The 17,982-nt window shown below is 43.9% G+C and overlaps 1 protein-coding gene across 1 annotated transcript; it reads left to right on the top strand.

Moving 5' to 3' along the window:
• Positions 1 to 893: 893 nt before the first annotated feature.
• LOC306714422 (uncharacterized protein) lies at positions 894 to 17,612 on the top strand. Its single transcript, XM_079184453.1, has 3 exons — positions 894 to 1,114; positions 10,615 to 10,667; positions 15,289 to 17,612. The coding sequence occupies exons 2-3, from the start codon at positions 10,636 to 10,638 to the stop codon at positions 16,076 to 16,078; spliced, it is 822 nt and encodes a 273-aa protein (XP_079040579.1). The 5' UTR covers positions 894 to 1,114; positions 10,615 to 10,635; the 3' UTR covers positions 16,079 to 17,612.
• Positions 17,613 to 17,982: the final 370 nt, after the last annotated feature.

The following is a 17,982-nucleotide window of genomic DNA, read 5'->3' on the forward strand; positions in this document are numbered from 1 at the left end:
AAGGGTGTTAATCGCATCCAAGTCATATGATCAACTGTGAAGTTGGTCAGGTTAAGCTGAGTCAAGCTGGTTTCAATTTGACACGTCATGACAGGAAGTCAAGTTTATTTAAGCCTCACGCAGTATCTTGCTGGTGTACTGTAAATATCCACGTGGGTACATTATGACCCCCTGATGGTAATTATCATAATTGTTGGACAGACAGTCATAAGTTAGAAGGCAATTCGTGCCGAGCTGCTTGTTTAGAAACCGTATTCTTATAAAACCTTCATTAGGTTGCCTACTTCATGTTTACAGAGGTTCCCAACCTTTTTATTTGTGATGTCTTAAAATGAAGCAACCCCTCTTCTCAAGTTGTGTGTGTACACTACGAATGTTTATCATACATATATAAAATTGGTACTTTTCTTTTCTTTATTGTGTTTTAACTTCTTTAACCTCTTTTTTCCTTGTTAATAATCAGCTTTCAAAGTGGGGTTTATTTCAACTAATTTCTGGGTGTTTTACGGCAATATATGCAATACACAATAATATATTAGTTTACCTTATTGTGTTTTAATAATCTAAATCTGCAAATAAACTAGGAACTTAAGCTATCAAATAAATGTAGTGGAGTAAAAAGTAAAATAGTTGCTTGTAAAGTAGTCTGAAAATTGAAATACTCTAGTAAAGTAGTAGTACATCAACAATTCCTCCACTACGTAGTTTCGTAAACTATAATCGATACATATTGTAAATAAAGTAGGCTACTTTTTGTCAAGGTTCATAAGTTTTATTTTGAAAGTTTTAACAGGAAACCGTGGTAGTCCACCATGTGTAGCTTGACACCGGTCCACCAGTCTCCCAGGCTAACTAACCATTAGACGCTGTTCAAACAGGAGACATGGGACTGCGGAGTCACAGAGGGGTGGGGGGGACTCTTCTCCACAACAACTCAAACCAAAAGGAAGGAAATCATATCTAGCTGAAGATGTTTTATGGAGCTGCTACTTTTTCACATGCATTTCTAATTTCTACTCCGGACCGGAAGAGAGACAACTTAAATGACAGCTGAAGTTATCCGTGCATTTTTGATACCTAGGGCAAAGTGCCACACCTTCGCTTAGCGCAACAGGTAGGTCAAAACAACTATTTTCTATTCTTTCTGGCTTGTTTACATGCAACATAATGCTGTTAGTTAACTTTAAAGATTGTAAAAAAAAGTGTTGTTAATGCTTTATTAAACGTTTTATTGACACAGCTTCGACTGTTCACAGCAACAGGTGAATGTCGAGTAGTGATGTCGAACCATATGGCGTCTGTCCGCTTTGAAAAACAAAGAAATACTACAAACACTTCACGATATTTTACAAATAAAAGGTAGCTACAAGGACACTTTAAGTGGTGCCACAGTAAATAAACACACAAAGTATTAGGTTAACCTACAGGTGTTGTACTAACAATGGAGATGTGTCTGTACACCTGTTGCACACCTGTTGCACACCTGTTGCACGTGAAGGATATTAACTCAAACAATTGAATAAATACATGTGTGGAGTTGAATAATGATTCACAGAAATTGACCTGTGAGATACCCACAATGTGTAAGTTATTAATTGATTTCTTCATAGATCATTTAATTCTGTGATTTGTATGAAAACATTTGAAAAAAGCGTCTAATCATATCCCAGAGCCAACTGCTGTCCGACTTACGCTCCAGAAAAAAACAAAGATACTCAATTTATAATAATATAAACCTAAAAAAAAAACATTTATAAAGCTGGTAGAAGCAAATGTTTGCCCTTTAAAAAGTGACTCAAACGAATAACCGATCGCCGGAATATTTGCCATATCAATATTTGTGGATCTCATAGGATGTAATGTCTATTTCTGTCTATTTCTGAAACTTTCCATCCCACCCTGAGCACACTGCTCGTGCTCGGGCAGGTGAAGTTAATGAGTGAGTGGAGGGGCTGTTATTGGGGGACATTTGTTCTTTGTTGGGATGGAGTGGAGGAGGTGGAGGAGTGGTCTCGAATCAGTTAACCAGCGCTCATGTACACGGCCTTGGGCTTTGTTTGCACATGCAACACGTAGCCCCGCTGAACTCTGGGTCACTTTAAAAATAAAAAAAAAGAGCATACAAAACCTGAGGCCTGAGCCCAAACCGGTCCCGTCTGTCATTTATCACACACGACATTCCTAAATATGTTTAATACATCAAGTGTCTCTTAAAATGTTTTTCCATGTGACAAAGCCTATTAGACAAAAAGGCGTATGCAAATAATATTTGCGCAAGGCCTAGTTTGCTCTGCTCCCGCAGGATGACTCGACCTGAAGCAGGATGTAAACATGAGAATGGAGCTCAGCGCTGTGGGAATAGTACGAGGCACTCCGAGTCCTCGGGTGAAATGAAAAAAATAAAAGGTTTGAGTAAAGACGCACTCCATTTTCCCCCATTTTTGGGGATTTATACATTCATACTACCTTTAATTTTTACAAGGATCAAACCTGGATAAGACATGTAAAGATGCCACACGTAAAAACTAAAAGTTGTGACGACATAACAATCGTTTCAATGTTAAAGAATCGACTTGAAGAGGTTATTTGGCCTCTTTGTTTACCACGACATCACCGGCTCTCACACATTGTCATTTCAAAGTTCTCTCTTCTTCAGGCTTGTTCAATTCAGAGCTCCTGCATGGTGGAGGGGTGGGGGGGGGGGGGCGCAGCAGCAGGTCTGTTTGCAGTGTGAGAGAGGAAGGGGGGGGGCTATTGATAAGTGTGGGCTGCTGGGTAATAGAGAGGAGACACAGGACTTGTTTTCATCAAACTGCAGCCCAAGGCCGTCTGGGGAGTGTGTTCGGATCCATCATATCACGCCCACAGAAACAACACACACACACACTTGGCCTCGTGACGTCGTCTGAAGTCAGAGGAGGTAGTTTTGACATTTCAGGCGAAATATTGGGGCAGCTGATCAATATCACGTCACTTGATTGACCTCCCGAAAACGTACAAATCGACTAGTTTGAATAAAACAACAGCGGTGGCCGTAGATCGATCTTTAACGAGGGTTAATTTATATATATATATATATATATATATATATATATATATATTAATTGGTTGCACAACTTCACCATGGATCAACTTGCATAATCCCGCCAGGCTTACTCGTCATTCACACGTATATCCGACAGTCAAATCGAAAGTATTGTTCTGACTTTATTTCCTTCCCCTTCTTGTTTGAAGTCAAAGATACTGAACAGCGTTTCTTTGTGCAACAACACCGTCACTCACATGAACAGCTCCGAGCTCTTTTATGGGAAGCGTTATCAGGTGTGGAAGGTTATCTCATCTACTGTACATTGCAGGTTATTAAAAGCCGGATAAAGCAGTGGGTGAGACAGTGCTCTGCTTTTTTTTTTTCTTTCTTTCTTTATTGACATTTTCATGCTGGATTTTTAAAAGCCGTCGGAGCCGATAAGAGGCCTAAATTGACCACCTTATCGAATGCTGCGGTTCTCTCTCTCTCAGCAGAGACATGCGGAGGGTCACACCGGTCGCTGGGGACTTCAAGGAAATGCTGTCGATAATGGCTTCGCTTTCTTTCTTTCTTTTGTGACTTGCTGTTCACGCGCACATTTATGAGATAAGAGCCTTCTGCGGCCCGACGGAATTTGGTTGTTTGATTCGAGCACCGGGAGGAAAGACACGGCTACATGTTGAGATTAAATGAGGAGCTATATGATATTTGTAATTCAGATGACATTAGTTATTAATTCACGTGTCTCTGTAAACAAAGAGCTTATTAACCAACCAGGCAAGTGCATTTTTAAGTATTGAAACACGTTATTGGTGTAGGAAGAAGGAGCCGTCTGGTCACTCTGGAAAGTAATTCATCACACTGATTCTTATCAATATGGAAGCCACAATCAGGGCTTTTGAGGCAGGTATTGTTTCCTGATTCACTGTCATTAGAATTGGCTGAAACTAATCGCTTCCTGTGTTTAAACATTAGACTCACTGCTCCAAAGTGTGTGTTTTTCCCCCCCTCTGTGACATTTGTTTTTCGAAACATGTCATTATGGCTGCAACTAAAGATTGTTTTCATTATCTGTTATTATGCTGATTAATCAATTTGGTGAGTAAAATGTCAAAGATATCCTCTCACAGTGTGCCAGAGCATGGTATCATGATCTTAACCCAAAACCCCAAAACATTCTGTTATTTGTCACCGAACACGAAGAAAACTACCAAATATTCACAATTTAGAAGCTAAAAACTTTTTTTAATGCCAATTCTTCCAAGTATTTTTATAATATGTTAAAATCATCAACTGAAGAGAAGTATTTTCCTCCTCTGGTCGTCTGCCGGAGCAGCTTGGAGGATGTTTGCCTCTCGTTCACACACTTCCTGTCTGGCCTTTTGTCTGAATGCAGACCCACACTTATTCCATCCTGAGACCCGGCATGCTGGGAATCGGATGAGAGGATTTGTGGTGAAAAAAAAAAAAAGAAAGGCGGCTGCTGCTGAAATTTGGGTTGTGACACGATGTCGGCACAGGCTGCGTTCAGGTGCGGTATACTTGTTGTGGGTCACCTGCATTTTTGGCAGTGCTGGAGGCAAAAAAACACATCGGGGAACAGTAAATAAACGACAAATAAACAAGTGAAACACACGCCATGAAGCAGTGTGTGTGTGTGTAGACAGCTGTAGCCAGTGAAACATGAGCTGTGTCAAACGCGCATGAGACGAACGACTGAAGAAACGCAGCGTAGCGTAGACAACCTGTGAGTCCAAAACCAAAAGATATTAATTTTACAGTGATATAAAGACTAGGAAAGCAGCAAATTGTCATATTTGAGAAAGTGGAACTGGATTATTTGGCACGTTTGCCTGAAATTTAAACCGTATAGAGTATATTTCTAATCGTCTGTCATTAACTGAAAAACTGGGTCCAACGTGCCGCCCTAGTTTCCCTTTTACATGCACAACCGTTACAAAGTTCCCGCCATATTTCTGTCTACATGTCTCGGCAGACGTGACGAAACACGCCGTCGATAACGAAAGACGGGATGAAGGAGAATTACACAAAAACAACAGACAGTCAGATGGATGTCAGACCGGTTAGCCCACTTTTCCATCACCTCCCCCCTCCCATGTCGCCCACATGAACACGATCTCCCTTCTCACCGTCCCTTCACACACACACACACACACACACACAGTCTGGCCCAGTGGGTGTCCAGATATAAATGATGGCTTTAATGTAACACACAGCTTGCGTAGGCAGAAAGGCTCAATCAGGTGACCGAGCTATGGAACACCATGTTTGTGAAAGACTCGTCTTCTTTGTTGAGCAGTTCACCAGAAATATTCATATCTACACACCTCAGGCAACAACCCAACTCTGAGCATTCAGTTACTGTCAGCAGATCAGAGAAAAGGCGTTTTTGTGAACTGTTAGCAAGCCTCTAACGGTGTTTCAGCTGTAGGTAGTGTCACAGTGTTGGTATGTGCAGTGTTCAGACCGCCAACTAAAACCCACAGTTATACAGAAATGGTTGGGCCCGACAAAAACAACTGGTATCAGATGTGCAAAAAGCTATTTATATGTATTTCCTCTACATTTAAGGTGCCCTGTGTTTTCTCTACATTCAGTGTTTTTCACCAAAATGTATCATTTTGTGATACAATACAGAAACGATAGAGTGAAGTGTGTAACCATTCGATACAGTTTAATATGGCACTACTTCATTAGTAGTATTAGTATATTTACCATACCAATATGACTCAATGCAGCTCATTGGCCATGGTTGTAATAACCTTTCATTTAAACTTAGATCTGTAATGATACTGTAATGTAATACTATGAATTACACATTGTGAAACCAATATTTTTAAAAAATATGTTCAAATTTTCTTTATAACAGGAGCAGTGAGCTGCTGTAAATATATATATATATATGTCAGAAGTGTTATAATGAAAATACCACTCCTCCCCCACACAATAACTCCAGCTTTCAGACAAAACTCTTCACAATCAATTTCAACTGGACTCCATCCAGAGGAGGAATTATTTTAAGCCGTATCTTTCCGGGTGAAATTTTCCACCTGCAGCAATCAGGCTGTGGCTGCCACTTCCACGGGTATCCCCGGGATTTCAATCCAGTCCACTTTTAGGGGACACTCTACAGCAATCTCACTTTTATTGCGCCGGTTTCTCCAAGATGAAATGTTTCAATTTACTCTGGAGGGAAAAAAAATATAAAAAAATGGGAGCCCGGCCAAGCTGCCGGCGCTGAGAATCTCTCACCTTCAGTGATCGTCCTCCGATCTCTCCTATCATAAAAAATCAGGAGCACATATATATAGTGTATTGACCGGCACAGGGAGCAGATAATGCACCGTTATTGTCGGCCAACAATGGCCAATATCGGAATGAACGATCGTCATTTGATGCACAGATTGAATCCTCGGTCTCATCACGACTTTGGAGAGTCTCCAGGGGAGCGACGCGATTGGTCGTTTGGATGTTCCGGTGGCGACTCTTTTGAGTCGGCTGCTGTGGGGTCACTGCGAAGCCTCGTGGGAAACAATGACCGACGGCGGGAGAACTTGTTGCTTTCTCTTTGTCTCGTGTGATAACACACCGAGTATGTTTTAGATTATGACCGTTGGTCGGGCAAAGCAAGCAGACTTCTCGGGTCAGGTTCAAGTCTCAGATTTTGTCAGGTTGGGTCTTTAAAGTTGCAGCTACGACTTTTACGGCCACGCGGTAATCCCTAATACCAAAGATTAATCCTGAAACACACCACACTGGTTTCCCCACTTCTCTCTGTGTATCTATCGCTATTTACTCTGCAAACACAGCGTGACGGACACACTGGAGCCACGGCATCGGCCCGCCTCCTCAGTCATGTTGTCACATTTTCTTCAGGCGGAGTTCTTTGGAGTTGTCTTTGACTTTTAATGCTAATGCCACTTAGTCGTGACTAGCTATAGTTACTCATGGGCGCTCGTTGCTCGGAGGTCGTCGAGCTAAGACGGCGCCGCGTCATCGCGGCCCTGCGGGACCAGTTCTCCTCTGCGCGGCCGCGAGCTGCTTCTGCTGAACCAGCAGCAGAATGGTTTGGCCCCGAGGCCGGCAGCGCGACAGTCACACCGTCCGCTGTCCCAGGCAACCCAGAGACGGACGCTTTGCATTGCAAATTCGCAACCCAACTCCACGCCGATGCAAACCAGCTTTTTTTCCGAACCAGTCTTGCCAACCTATTTGTCCGCCTGTCTGACGTTGTCGAATTTGTATCAATTTGAACATTCAATTGAACTCATCCGAGAATAGCGTTTACAGACGTATGTGAGATGAGTGTTTTGAATATGGAATAGTCTACTATTCATCACATTGCTGCCACAAATTGAATGCTACGTTCAGTTTTCATTGGCCTTAACCTTGTTTTGGTGCTTTCAGCCTCAACATATATTCCCATGATTTGACACATGAGGGGAAAGTCATGGGTTTGACCACAGGGGTGAATATTCTTGTAAAGATCATCTTGTGCCATTTTCTCTTTTGCTCTCGTTGGCTTATCTCATATTTGTTTTTAGTGGTCTTGACAGTATAATTAACACGTTTTTTTATGTTATGAGGCAGATATGGCCGAATAAAATTGCAAATTCGCCCCTAATCTCACTTTGCTAGAAGAAATAACATCTATATACTTATGTTTATGTCGAACAAATCAGCAGATTTAATGTTTTTGAGAAATAAATGACCATAGATGGCAGATCCTTTGTGTTTGTTTTGTATTTGTTCTCGGTTTGCATTATAAACTGTTCTCTAGCTACCGCCGAAAAAACTAAATATTTGGGCACCATTTACAGGCAGGCGGGAGGATCTGGTGACATTTGTGCGTCTCTAACTTTCGTGTGACCACATTTGCTCATTTTATTAAGAAATATGTGGAGTGAGTCGTTTAACATGAAGTAAGTTATTGCTTAATTTAATTGCTTGTCTCCCCGTCACAACACATAATCCATGAACCGTCACAGTGTTTTTCTTTTTTATCTGCAGTGAAAACATAGTGCCGGGGAGGAAGTCAACTTATTCATACTCATAATTAATTCAAAACAATTTAGTCGGGAGGTGGTTATGTCACAGGGTTCAGGACCATTTATTTCAACGGATAGATATGCAGTCGTACTTTGGCAGAGCGGGCTCTGAGCTTGAGGACGCTCCCCAAAGAAATCCAAGCGTTCCGCGAGCACATTAAATCACCCCCGAGAGAATAGAGAGCAGAAAGCAGCAGAGGCATATCACTGAGATATGGAATATACATAATGCACAAGGCAGGAAATGTCACCGCTCAACAAGGAACCGGAGGAGGAGGAGGAAGAGGAGGAGGAGGAGGAGGGAGAAATCAGTGTGAGGGATCAGAGGATTGAGAGCTGGAGCTTGTCAGGTGATCATTGACCTGCTCGAACGTGACTAGTAATAGTAAAAGTCAGCAGATAGCGACTTCTTCCGGGACTAATACAACGCCCCATTAATGTTAAAGCTCCCAACGGCCGCTGGGAAATCACCTCCTCTCTTGCCCCCCCCCGGCCTGGAAGACAAGGGACACTTCAGCTGGGTGGGTGCTTGCCGGTGCAATAGAGTGTAAAACAGGCTTCCTCTATTTAAAGCACAGCCCCCGTCGAACCCACCGGTGCGCTCTGAATATTGCACTTGCCATCGGTGTACGCCCCCTCTCGTCTTTTTTCAGAGGCAGCTGTGAACGTTGTGTTGGAGGTCCCGGCGAAAGTGTTTCAGCTCGGTTACACTCTAGTTCACCTCAAATCACAAGAGATCGCTTCTGTGAAGGACAACGAGCGAATAGAGGACTCTCAAAGACGAGAGGATCGGGCTCTTGAGTTTGTTCTGTGTCCGAGTTGGCCTCTGGCTGTGGACTGTTCACAGCTCTGGTCACAGTATTGCTTGTAGTAATACATAACGCAGCAGGCCCGTCTTTATTTCTGTTTGCTTTGTGCACCCGGACCTCTTCAGGACTAAAGCTATATGAAGTCCCACCGCATAACTAAAGTCTGTGACGTCATAGTTTCCTGGCCTTACCGAGGACTAATGGATACAAATGCAGAAGATTACTCATAATTAAAGGAGCTATGGCACATTCTCTTTGGGAGATGATTTTTTTCTTATTGTCAACAAATCCCACGAAAGCGTTGCCTGTGTTGCCCAAGCCTGATATATCTTAATCAGAAATGAAAAAAAAAACCCAGAGGATCACTCAGGGTTGCCACTGCTTTTTGTTCATTCTGAAAAATATATATAATACCACATAATCTGATAATTGTGCAACAATCGTAGAGTTAGAATGTCATTTTTATATATTAAAAAAATCTAAACAACAAAAAAGGTGCTCTCCTTTTCTTGGTACAGAATTAATCGATGACCTTGCATGCTGACGAGTAGTCACTTTTATCATCAATGGCGTCTGAACCTGTCTTTGTCTCTTCCTCCGTACCTGCCTCCTCCTCTCTTTCCTCCTATTGCTTTTTAAAGGCACCAGGATGATAATGATCATCATGCACTCGCATGAATGCGATCACATTAACGTTTTTGTTTTTTAAACACGTATGGGAGCCCTGAAGTGTGTATAAATCTGTCACATAAAATAGTCCCATATAGATGCCGTTTTTACTCCTGTTTGACTGCCCCAGGTGTGTGAAGTAATGAATTAGCCTTTTTTTAAAGTTAAATCTTGTATTTGTGACTTTTTTTAAAAACATTTTTAGATTTGCATTCCTCAATAGGAATAAATAGGCTTGAGAAACACCAGACTTATCCATTTAATGAAATCTACTTCCTTCTTTGCTTTTTCCTCTGAGCATCATTTGTAATGAGATGAAGCTGCACCCAAAACGTATAGCACTCATCCCATTCTGCTCAAAGATCCAGCTAAAGGTAAAGCAAAGGCCTGCAGGGTCACAGATTCAAGGTTAAGAATGGAACCCGTTTTGTCTCGTGGGCACACATCCTTGCTTTTATTCCACAAAGAGATACTGTGTCCTCTATCTTTGTCGCTCTCTCTTTCTCCTTCGCTCGCAGACAAACCCATTCAAGACTCGGCGATTAATTATTTACCCGGGCAATGAAATGCCAAAGCCGAGAGAAACACACCACCAGGAGAGAAAAGGTCACTCCCATCCTGCACGTAGATACACACCCTACGACACACACTCACACACACACACAACAGTGATGGATGACAATAACATCTTTATCGGTGCTGCAGGCAGACAGAGTTTTCATCCTCGTGTCCAAATACCGTCAGGACCAAGGGCAAAGCCAAATCTTGACTGATGAGGAGAAATCTTTGAGTGAGAGCGCACATTTTTAAAAAACACTCGCATGTCAGAGGTGGTGAACTGTCCGATCGATGGCGGTCTCGGTCTCTGTCAAAGTGTGTGTGTGAGCGAACCGTAACCTTTACTTGATGAGCTTGACTCGGACGTTGATGGGGGAAATGACACCCGCTGAACACAATATGTGCACGCAGGAAGATTTGTCGCTTTACATTTTGTCTGTGCGATTAAAGTTTAATGTCTCTGTTAATGTCCCCTCCACAGCTCCACGACACAGCTGGCCAAATGGGGTGCCAATGCTGCAGGATGATAAAAAGGTGAGTCATTTCCTCTTCTTTGTTTGTTGGTTTCGGGACCCTTCTTGGGATACAATCACTTGTTTTCGGTGGTTTAAAGAGTTGGTTCACCCAAATGACATCTTTTTTTTACATTCCTCTCATGGTATCCAGACAGTTTTGTTTTTATTTTTCAATATTTTGAGATATATCTCTCAGTTTTTGTTCACCTTCAGATATGGTGTTGAATGGAATGTCATTTGTGGCGCTCACAATATTGAAAAAATGTGAATAAAGTACACTAAAAGATTCAACAGCAACATCATTGTTCAGGAACACTGTCCCTGTCAGTCTGGATGATGCACAGACCTGACTGTCAACAGCTCTTATTGATTTATTTCTGCTGAAGAAAGATTTCGTAACCAATATGTCCTTCACAGCCCTAAACAACTGCCTCTGTCATTGCTGTGTGAAACAGCTCCTCTGCTCTTCTTTTTATACCAATATCGACCGGTACGGAGCACTGATCCTATATCAGTCTTTAATTAATAAGCTGTATCTGTTCTTTTATGGGTAATGCGACATCGTGCCTGACTTAAACATTGCTTTACCAACTTTGTAAAACAAAATGTAAGATACAAATACATAGATTTACTGAATTGTTAATGAATCATGCATCCTGCACCATGAAGCAAATTCAAAACCGGTCCTTCATCGTGATGCTTCTGGAGGCGCTTGATGAAGCTGGTTTTGTTATATTTTGCGGTGCGACTGCCACCAGTGAAACATTGGCTTTGCAGATATTGCAAGTAGCCGTAGAACTTGTTGGCGTAGAGAGCGCGAAAAGCCTCCAAGCGGCTGACGTGTTTGTTGTAAGCGCCGTCAGCTGACGCACGACGTAGTGTAATCGGGCGTAAACATAGGATTGAATACATCTGCCTCATTGTCACCGATACCCGATCCAGCTGTTTGAGTATCTGTACTGGATCACTGGCAAAAACCACGTTCATCATCAGCCTCAGCTGCACTACATGTTAGCATGCTAACACGCTAAAAACATTACTACTGCCTGTTAGCGTCGTTATTGTGAGCTTATTAGCATGCCGACGTTAGCATTAAGCTCAAGGCACCGTCTCAGCATCATCGTTCAGAGGAATCAACTCGTATTTTAAGCACTAATTCATCGGATAGGAGCACACAGTCCACCTCCTCAGTAATCCTCACTGTAGATCTCCACAGTGACAATTCAAACGTCTCCTTACCCACATAACGATTTCACGTCTTGCTCCATGCAGATAGTGAGCGGCCCATTTATAATACGTCTGTGCTCTCGGTCTCACGTCGGCTCTTTGTACAAACTGTGAGTCAATATGCCAATAGCCATCACCCCTGGTTACTGTATTTCCTCTCAGGGCTGTCTATTCATTAGAGCCTGCGAGGCGTCGTAGTCAGGGCTCGACATCATTGTGCTTTTTGAGGTGAACTAGGAGACGGAACAGGGCCGGGAAATGAGATTTTGATTGCAGATTAATGAAAGGGCCGCGCTGTAATACGCATACCAGAGTCGTAATCCCCCTCCACACTCCCACTTTCCCATGTCAAAGACACACATGTGAATGCTTGTGACACACACACACACACACACATACCTCCCTAATTGTCTGCAGTGTCACATTTCTGGGCTTAGTTGTGTTTGGGGTTTGGCAGGGTGGGCCTGTAGGTTACTGGGTCAAAAGTGCGGCCTCAGTAGCCTGACACTCACACATTCCAAACATCTTTCGGCGGATTTTTTTGCGTTTATTTTGAAAACTGGTAAATGTGTTTATGATAAAATAAAACATTTTATTGTTTTCAAAATCCATAGGCACCACTGAAATATATTTCAACCAATGTAATCTGCTGTAATCTGCAGAGCTCAAGAAGTGAGTTGACCCTATAGTTGACCTAAACAGCATCTTGTCTGGTGCAGCGTCACAGTTAAGACATGCAAATAACGGCTGCGGTGCTTCTTAAAACTCTGAAGCATAAACAAAACGCCGCAGAAAGGGAATCCCGACGGAGTGTGGGAAAGCAGGAACTCCCCGGCATCGACAGCATCTACTCGAATGCAAAACTAGCCCTGGTATTAAAATATGAGCCAAACCCTGGGGGGATGCTGCTTCTATCGAAGTCATTTGATTTCACACTAACACGCATTTTGGCTGCCTTTTTGTGTGTCTGTTTTGTGTTCATCCACTTCACCAAACAAACAGAAAAATGGCAGCAAGAAGTTTGAGTCTGTTCTTTGAAAAGAGCTCGGGGGAAAGAAAGTACGACCTCCTGGCGTGGATGAAAATACAGTTTCATTCTCTCTCTTTTGTCCATCTTTTTTTTTAAATCATTGGACTTATTTTTGTAAAACACCTTGTGTGTGTGTGTGGGTGTGGGTGTGGGTGTGTGGGGGGAAGGGGAGGGGGGGGGGGGGGGGGGGGGGTGTGTTTGTCTGGCTCTCCTGAAAGCGAGCCTCAGATTTCACCTTGGCACAGCGGCGGCGCTGCCCAGGAGCGAGAGAAATGGAAAACATTCATTTTCTCAGCTTTCTCACTGTGAAGGGAGACAGAGCGAAGGACGCAGGGTGCGCGAGAGAGGCGCTTAAGTCAGAGGGTGAACATGTGTGTGTGTGTGTGTGTGTGTGTGTGTGTGTGCGTGTTAGCTTGTGAAGGCGGGGGGGATGTTTTTGTGTCTGCTTGCCAGGAGTGGAGAAAAAAAACTAAACTATTCTTGAATAAATTAATTCCTCTGAAAGTTTTAAATCTTTCAATTCTTGTTAAGTGCATGAATATCAAAACAGTGTGAAGTAAGAGCCAAAAGGGGAACGGGGGCAAGATAAAAGCACCGAAAAGGAGAGCGAAGAACTTGAGACAGAAGAAGTGAGACGATAGATTGGAAAAAGAAGCTCGAGGGACGGGCGCTCAACTCAAGGAGAAGTCAAGTGCAAAAGGGACAGTAGATTAGTGAGCCGCAACTACATTACAATGACTCCCTCACAGGGAGACAACGAGGAGGAGGTGTGTGTGTGTGTGTGTGTGTGTGTGTGTGTGTGTGTGTGTGGAGGGCAGCTGGCGAGGCGGGAGATGGAGAGAGCTCTGGAGGAGGAAAAACAAATGAAAGGGCGCAGAGATGGAAGAGAAAAAACATGAGGCTCTCGCAGCAGGTGATGTCTGACAACCTGTTACGCTGTCCGCACAATAAAGCCCACATGCCAACACTCCTAATAGCAGTCGAGGCGCGCATGTGTGATCTTGTGCTTGTATACCGTTTTAAGAAAATCCTCCAAAAAATGGGTTTTTCAGGCAGTCATTACAGCCTACACAAGGGGCTATTTAAGGTGTCGGGCTTAAATGAGCATTAATTAGTCTCGGGCCTTTATCGACCATCCTACGAGGAATGGGACAACATCGACAGATCTCTGGCAGCCACGCACGGCGGCCTGTAATTTACACGGCATGAAGACTCAGCAGAGGAGCGAGCAGATCTAACGCCGATGCCAAGTAATACATCAGCGCCGCTTTTCCTTTATCTGATTGAGGGCGGACTGTTTTTGTGCTGGTTTGCAGGGGGAAATGGCCCCTTTTTTTTTTTTTTTGTTGTTGCAATCAGTGTCTGTCACTCATCCTAACGAGCTGAACTATGTGGCATAACTGGGGTTCATTATAAAATGTGAATTTATTTGTGTTTATTAGCATTTATTGTTTTTTTTGTTTTTCTTACTCAGACAGACATGGCACATAATCAGCGACCCGTTTTGTTTTTGTCCCTTCAGTTTCGATCATCAGAAGTATTTGTGTTCAGACCTTGTTACTGTAATTTATGGTGATGAGTGTCTTCTCACAGCAGGAAACGGCTTATTTTGCGGGGACAGAAAATCCAGGTCAAAATCGATGAGCTTCGGGGATGATCCAGTGTCATTAGCTTCCTCCGTACAAAAAACTAGCGTTATTATTATTATTATTATTATGCGGAATAAGATAGCATCCAAGCGTAGTCTCCCTAAAAGCAGTTAAATGAGCTCGTCTGCTTTGCAAGAGTTGTCTAGATCAGGAGATTGATGCCACTCTCACTTGTTACTCCACGTACTTGGAATATGCTTCAACAAAACTTTAAGTCGACCTCATTAATAGAGGATTCTGCCTCTTTTCCGAACATTTTTAAATGATGTCTTTGTGATAAGCGTGGAGCCAGAGCCAGGAGACGGCAACGCAACCACCACAGCGTGAGAGCAGAAGTCAGGATTTTAAAACATTTGAACCAGAGTGGGAGTGAGGAGAGTGCAGTCAGAGGCCCGAGTTCACCTCCATATCCACTTTTTCTCTCCTTCTTTCAACAACTGTCTGCATAATATATCTGACATTCACAATGAGCAGTGCAAACACCACCACAGCCACGGCTAGATGCAGTCTGTGTAAAGCTCGCATGCCTTAGACGAAACATTGGCATTTAGAAAGGGGGCATCGAGCGCACGAGGAAGTGTCCTTGTTGCCGTCGGTGTACACTATCTGAGGGTGTTCTTTTATTGATGAGTCATGGGAACATCCGACTCCTGGAGCCCGGTCAGACGGACAGACACTGATCCAGGAAATCAAATCGCAAATCCATCTCAATCCTCTTTGTTGTCTCTTCACAGCTACATCTACGAGCCCTCTGAGATGGTGGACGAGAGGAAGACCGACTCTGCGGCCAGCTCGCTCTACAGGCTCCACCACCTCCCCGACCCGATCGGAGGCCTCAGCAAGCAGAAGCAGGGCTTCAACAACCTGGGCTACAGCCAGTCCAACGACAGCACGCTGAAACTCGAGGTGGACAACAACCACGTCAACCACCGGCTGCACGCCGCACCTCCACTTGCCAAGGAGCCGAACATGCAGGGGAGCGCGCCACCCGCAGAAGGAGGCCTGTACATCATCCAGCCGGAAGCTCTGGGGCCGAGATGGGTGATGCACGACAGAGGGCCGATCCAGGTGCCGGTTTACCCCGATATACGGGTGTACGAGGACCAGAGGGGCGACGGCGAGCGGGGCCGCAGCACGGCGAGGCACGAGTGGGACTGCTCCGTGGCCGAGTGCGTGATCGGCAGCGAAGGCCTGTCGGCGGACGAGACAGACGAGGGCGTAGGGGGGACGCCGGAGTACCCGTGCGACACGGGGGACGAGGGCAGCGTCCTGTCAGTGGAGATCCACACCAGCACCACCAGCCTGTCTTCGGCCGACACCAGGGACGAGCGCAGACACCCGAAGACCCCGGACGTTTCCACCGTCGAGAGCGGGATCTCGGTGATGAAGAGCGAGGACGAGGAGGAGGAGGAGGAGGAGGAGGAGGAGGCGAGGAAGGGGGAGGGGCAGAGTGTTACGGACTCCATGGTGGCGGAGGCTCTTGCTGCTTTGGAGGCCGCCACCGCCGGGGAGGACAGCGAGTGACGGAACCAAAAATAAAAAAAACTCACAGACACGAACACGACCTGACGGAACGTTCTGAATCACACCGCCGGTGTTTTTAAATTCAGAAAACGGAACGAATGAAGGAAAACTGCTCAAAGAAAATGAAAAGTAAAGATCTATTTTTGAACTTTTGAAAACATTTTTTTTTTTTATTTCTGCCGTATGAAGGAGGCAACTTTTCCAACGCCACAAATAAGAAAAGTTGTGTCGACTGTGAATATCAGCCTGTTTATGCATCGAGTGTGTTTAACACTCCTCAGTCTTAATGTATGTGCTCACTCGCTGCTTTGCCATGTCCATACTGCCCTAAAAATAATCAAATGTATCACGTTTTGGAGCATCGCAATGCTAATGGAGCATAGAGTCAATATTGCCTTTGTGAACTCACAGTCCTTGCCATAGCTCGTTGTCTCTTCACAAGAGAGGAAAGGTCATCGCGTATATCTATTTTTTTTACACCCATGTCTTTGTCTCTATTTTGTCTTCTGTTTGTTATTTATAATATCTTCACTCGCGTCGCTTTTGTTGTATTGTTGGAGGGGAAGCTGGACGTTGTTGTTCGGGAGGGAGGACGCGGAAGCCGTCCTTATTTATAGCTTAATGTGTCGTCGTTGATTTCATCGGGATAAAACAGAATGAATATTGTATGTGCTTTGAAAATTTAGGGGAGAAAAAATAGTTTACACATCATCAGACTCATGTACACTGACGACTCTCTTTCTTTCTATAATGTAACTCAACCATTCGTGGAATATCACGAGATCTATGCACATTTTGAATGTTCAGCACGTCACCAGAGGATAACACTGTAAACAGACACCTGTACATTTCACTGATATCTTAGTTTTTCATCCACAGCTGAACTTTGAGCTTTCACGACACCAGTTGAGGCAAAATCATTGGTGATTAAACCACAAAGGGGCCATCAATTCACCCTTCCAGCTCAGTTCTTTTCAGGTCAGGCTTTGTGTTTCCAGTCTGGCCCATGACATCAGTTCAATCAGCAGCTTGCTTATGTGCCTTATATAAACGGACTAATTGAGGCTAGCCGGTGCAAAGAAAAGAATGTGTTAATGCTTAATATACCATTATGCTCAATGAAGTTCTGAATAAGTTTCACTGCCACGCCCCCCTTTTCACTCATTTCTTCCCCCGGCCAAATCATTTCTAGTTATTATATTTGTATTGTAAAATAAAGGAATGTATTTTCAAAAACGTGCACTGTGAGGTACTTTGTGTACTGGTGTGTGTAATTATTCATTATCATGTGGACTACACGGGAAAAAAAATAGAGACGGCTATTTAGCTAGTCAGCTAACATTAGCCCGGGAGGAAGACACGCTACTGTTCAAGCTTTAGGGGGGTAGTGAATTCTAGAAAGTCAAATTTTATGCCTTGCCCTTGGTCAACGGTGCAAATCTGCACATTTACTTCACCCTTGCGAGCAAATTCTATTACTTGTAGTGGTCCTATTGTGAAATTTGAAAGCCGGTGTGTCCTTTAAACTGGTTATGGTTCAATTGTTTACTTGTTTCTTTAATAAATCCCTTTTCTTAAAGCCTTTTTTAGCTGTGTGTCATTTGCAACATGCAAATGGACCCTCTCAGAGATGCTGTGATTCTGCATGACGCCCAATTCATGTTTACGAGCGCTTCCCGTTCCTCCCTCTTCATAAACGTGTGCGATCGCTGTGGGACTTTGGTGTTCAAACCTCGCCATCGCAGCAAACAGAGCCTCGGCAAGAGGCGTCCAGGGGCCTCGGTGCCTCGGCTAATGAACACCTCGGGGCTTTTTGCTCGAACCAGGAAGGCTCGCACGCTGTGAGCACCTTGGAAACATCCACAACAGCTGTGACTGAAAAAAGAAAGAAATAAAATCCTGAT

This window comes from Pholis gunnellus (genome assembly GCF_910591455.1).
Source record: "Pholis gunnellus genome assembly, chromosome: 23".
NCBI lineage: Eukaryota > Metazoa > Chordata > Actinopteri > Perciformes > Pholidae > Pholis > Pholis gunnellus.

Coding starts and splice junctions, on each gene's coding strand:
- LOC306714422 (XM_079184453.1), top strand. CDS start 10,636: ATGGGGTGCCAATGCTGCAGGATGATAAAAAG. Junction 10,668..15,288: donor TGCTGCAGGATGATAAAAAG/GTGAGTCATTTC, acceptor GTCTCTTCACAG/CTACATCTACGAGCCCTCTG.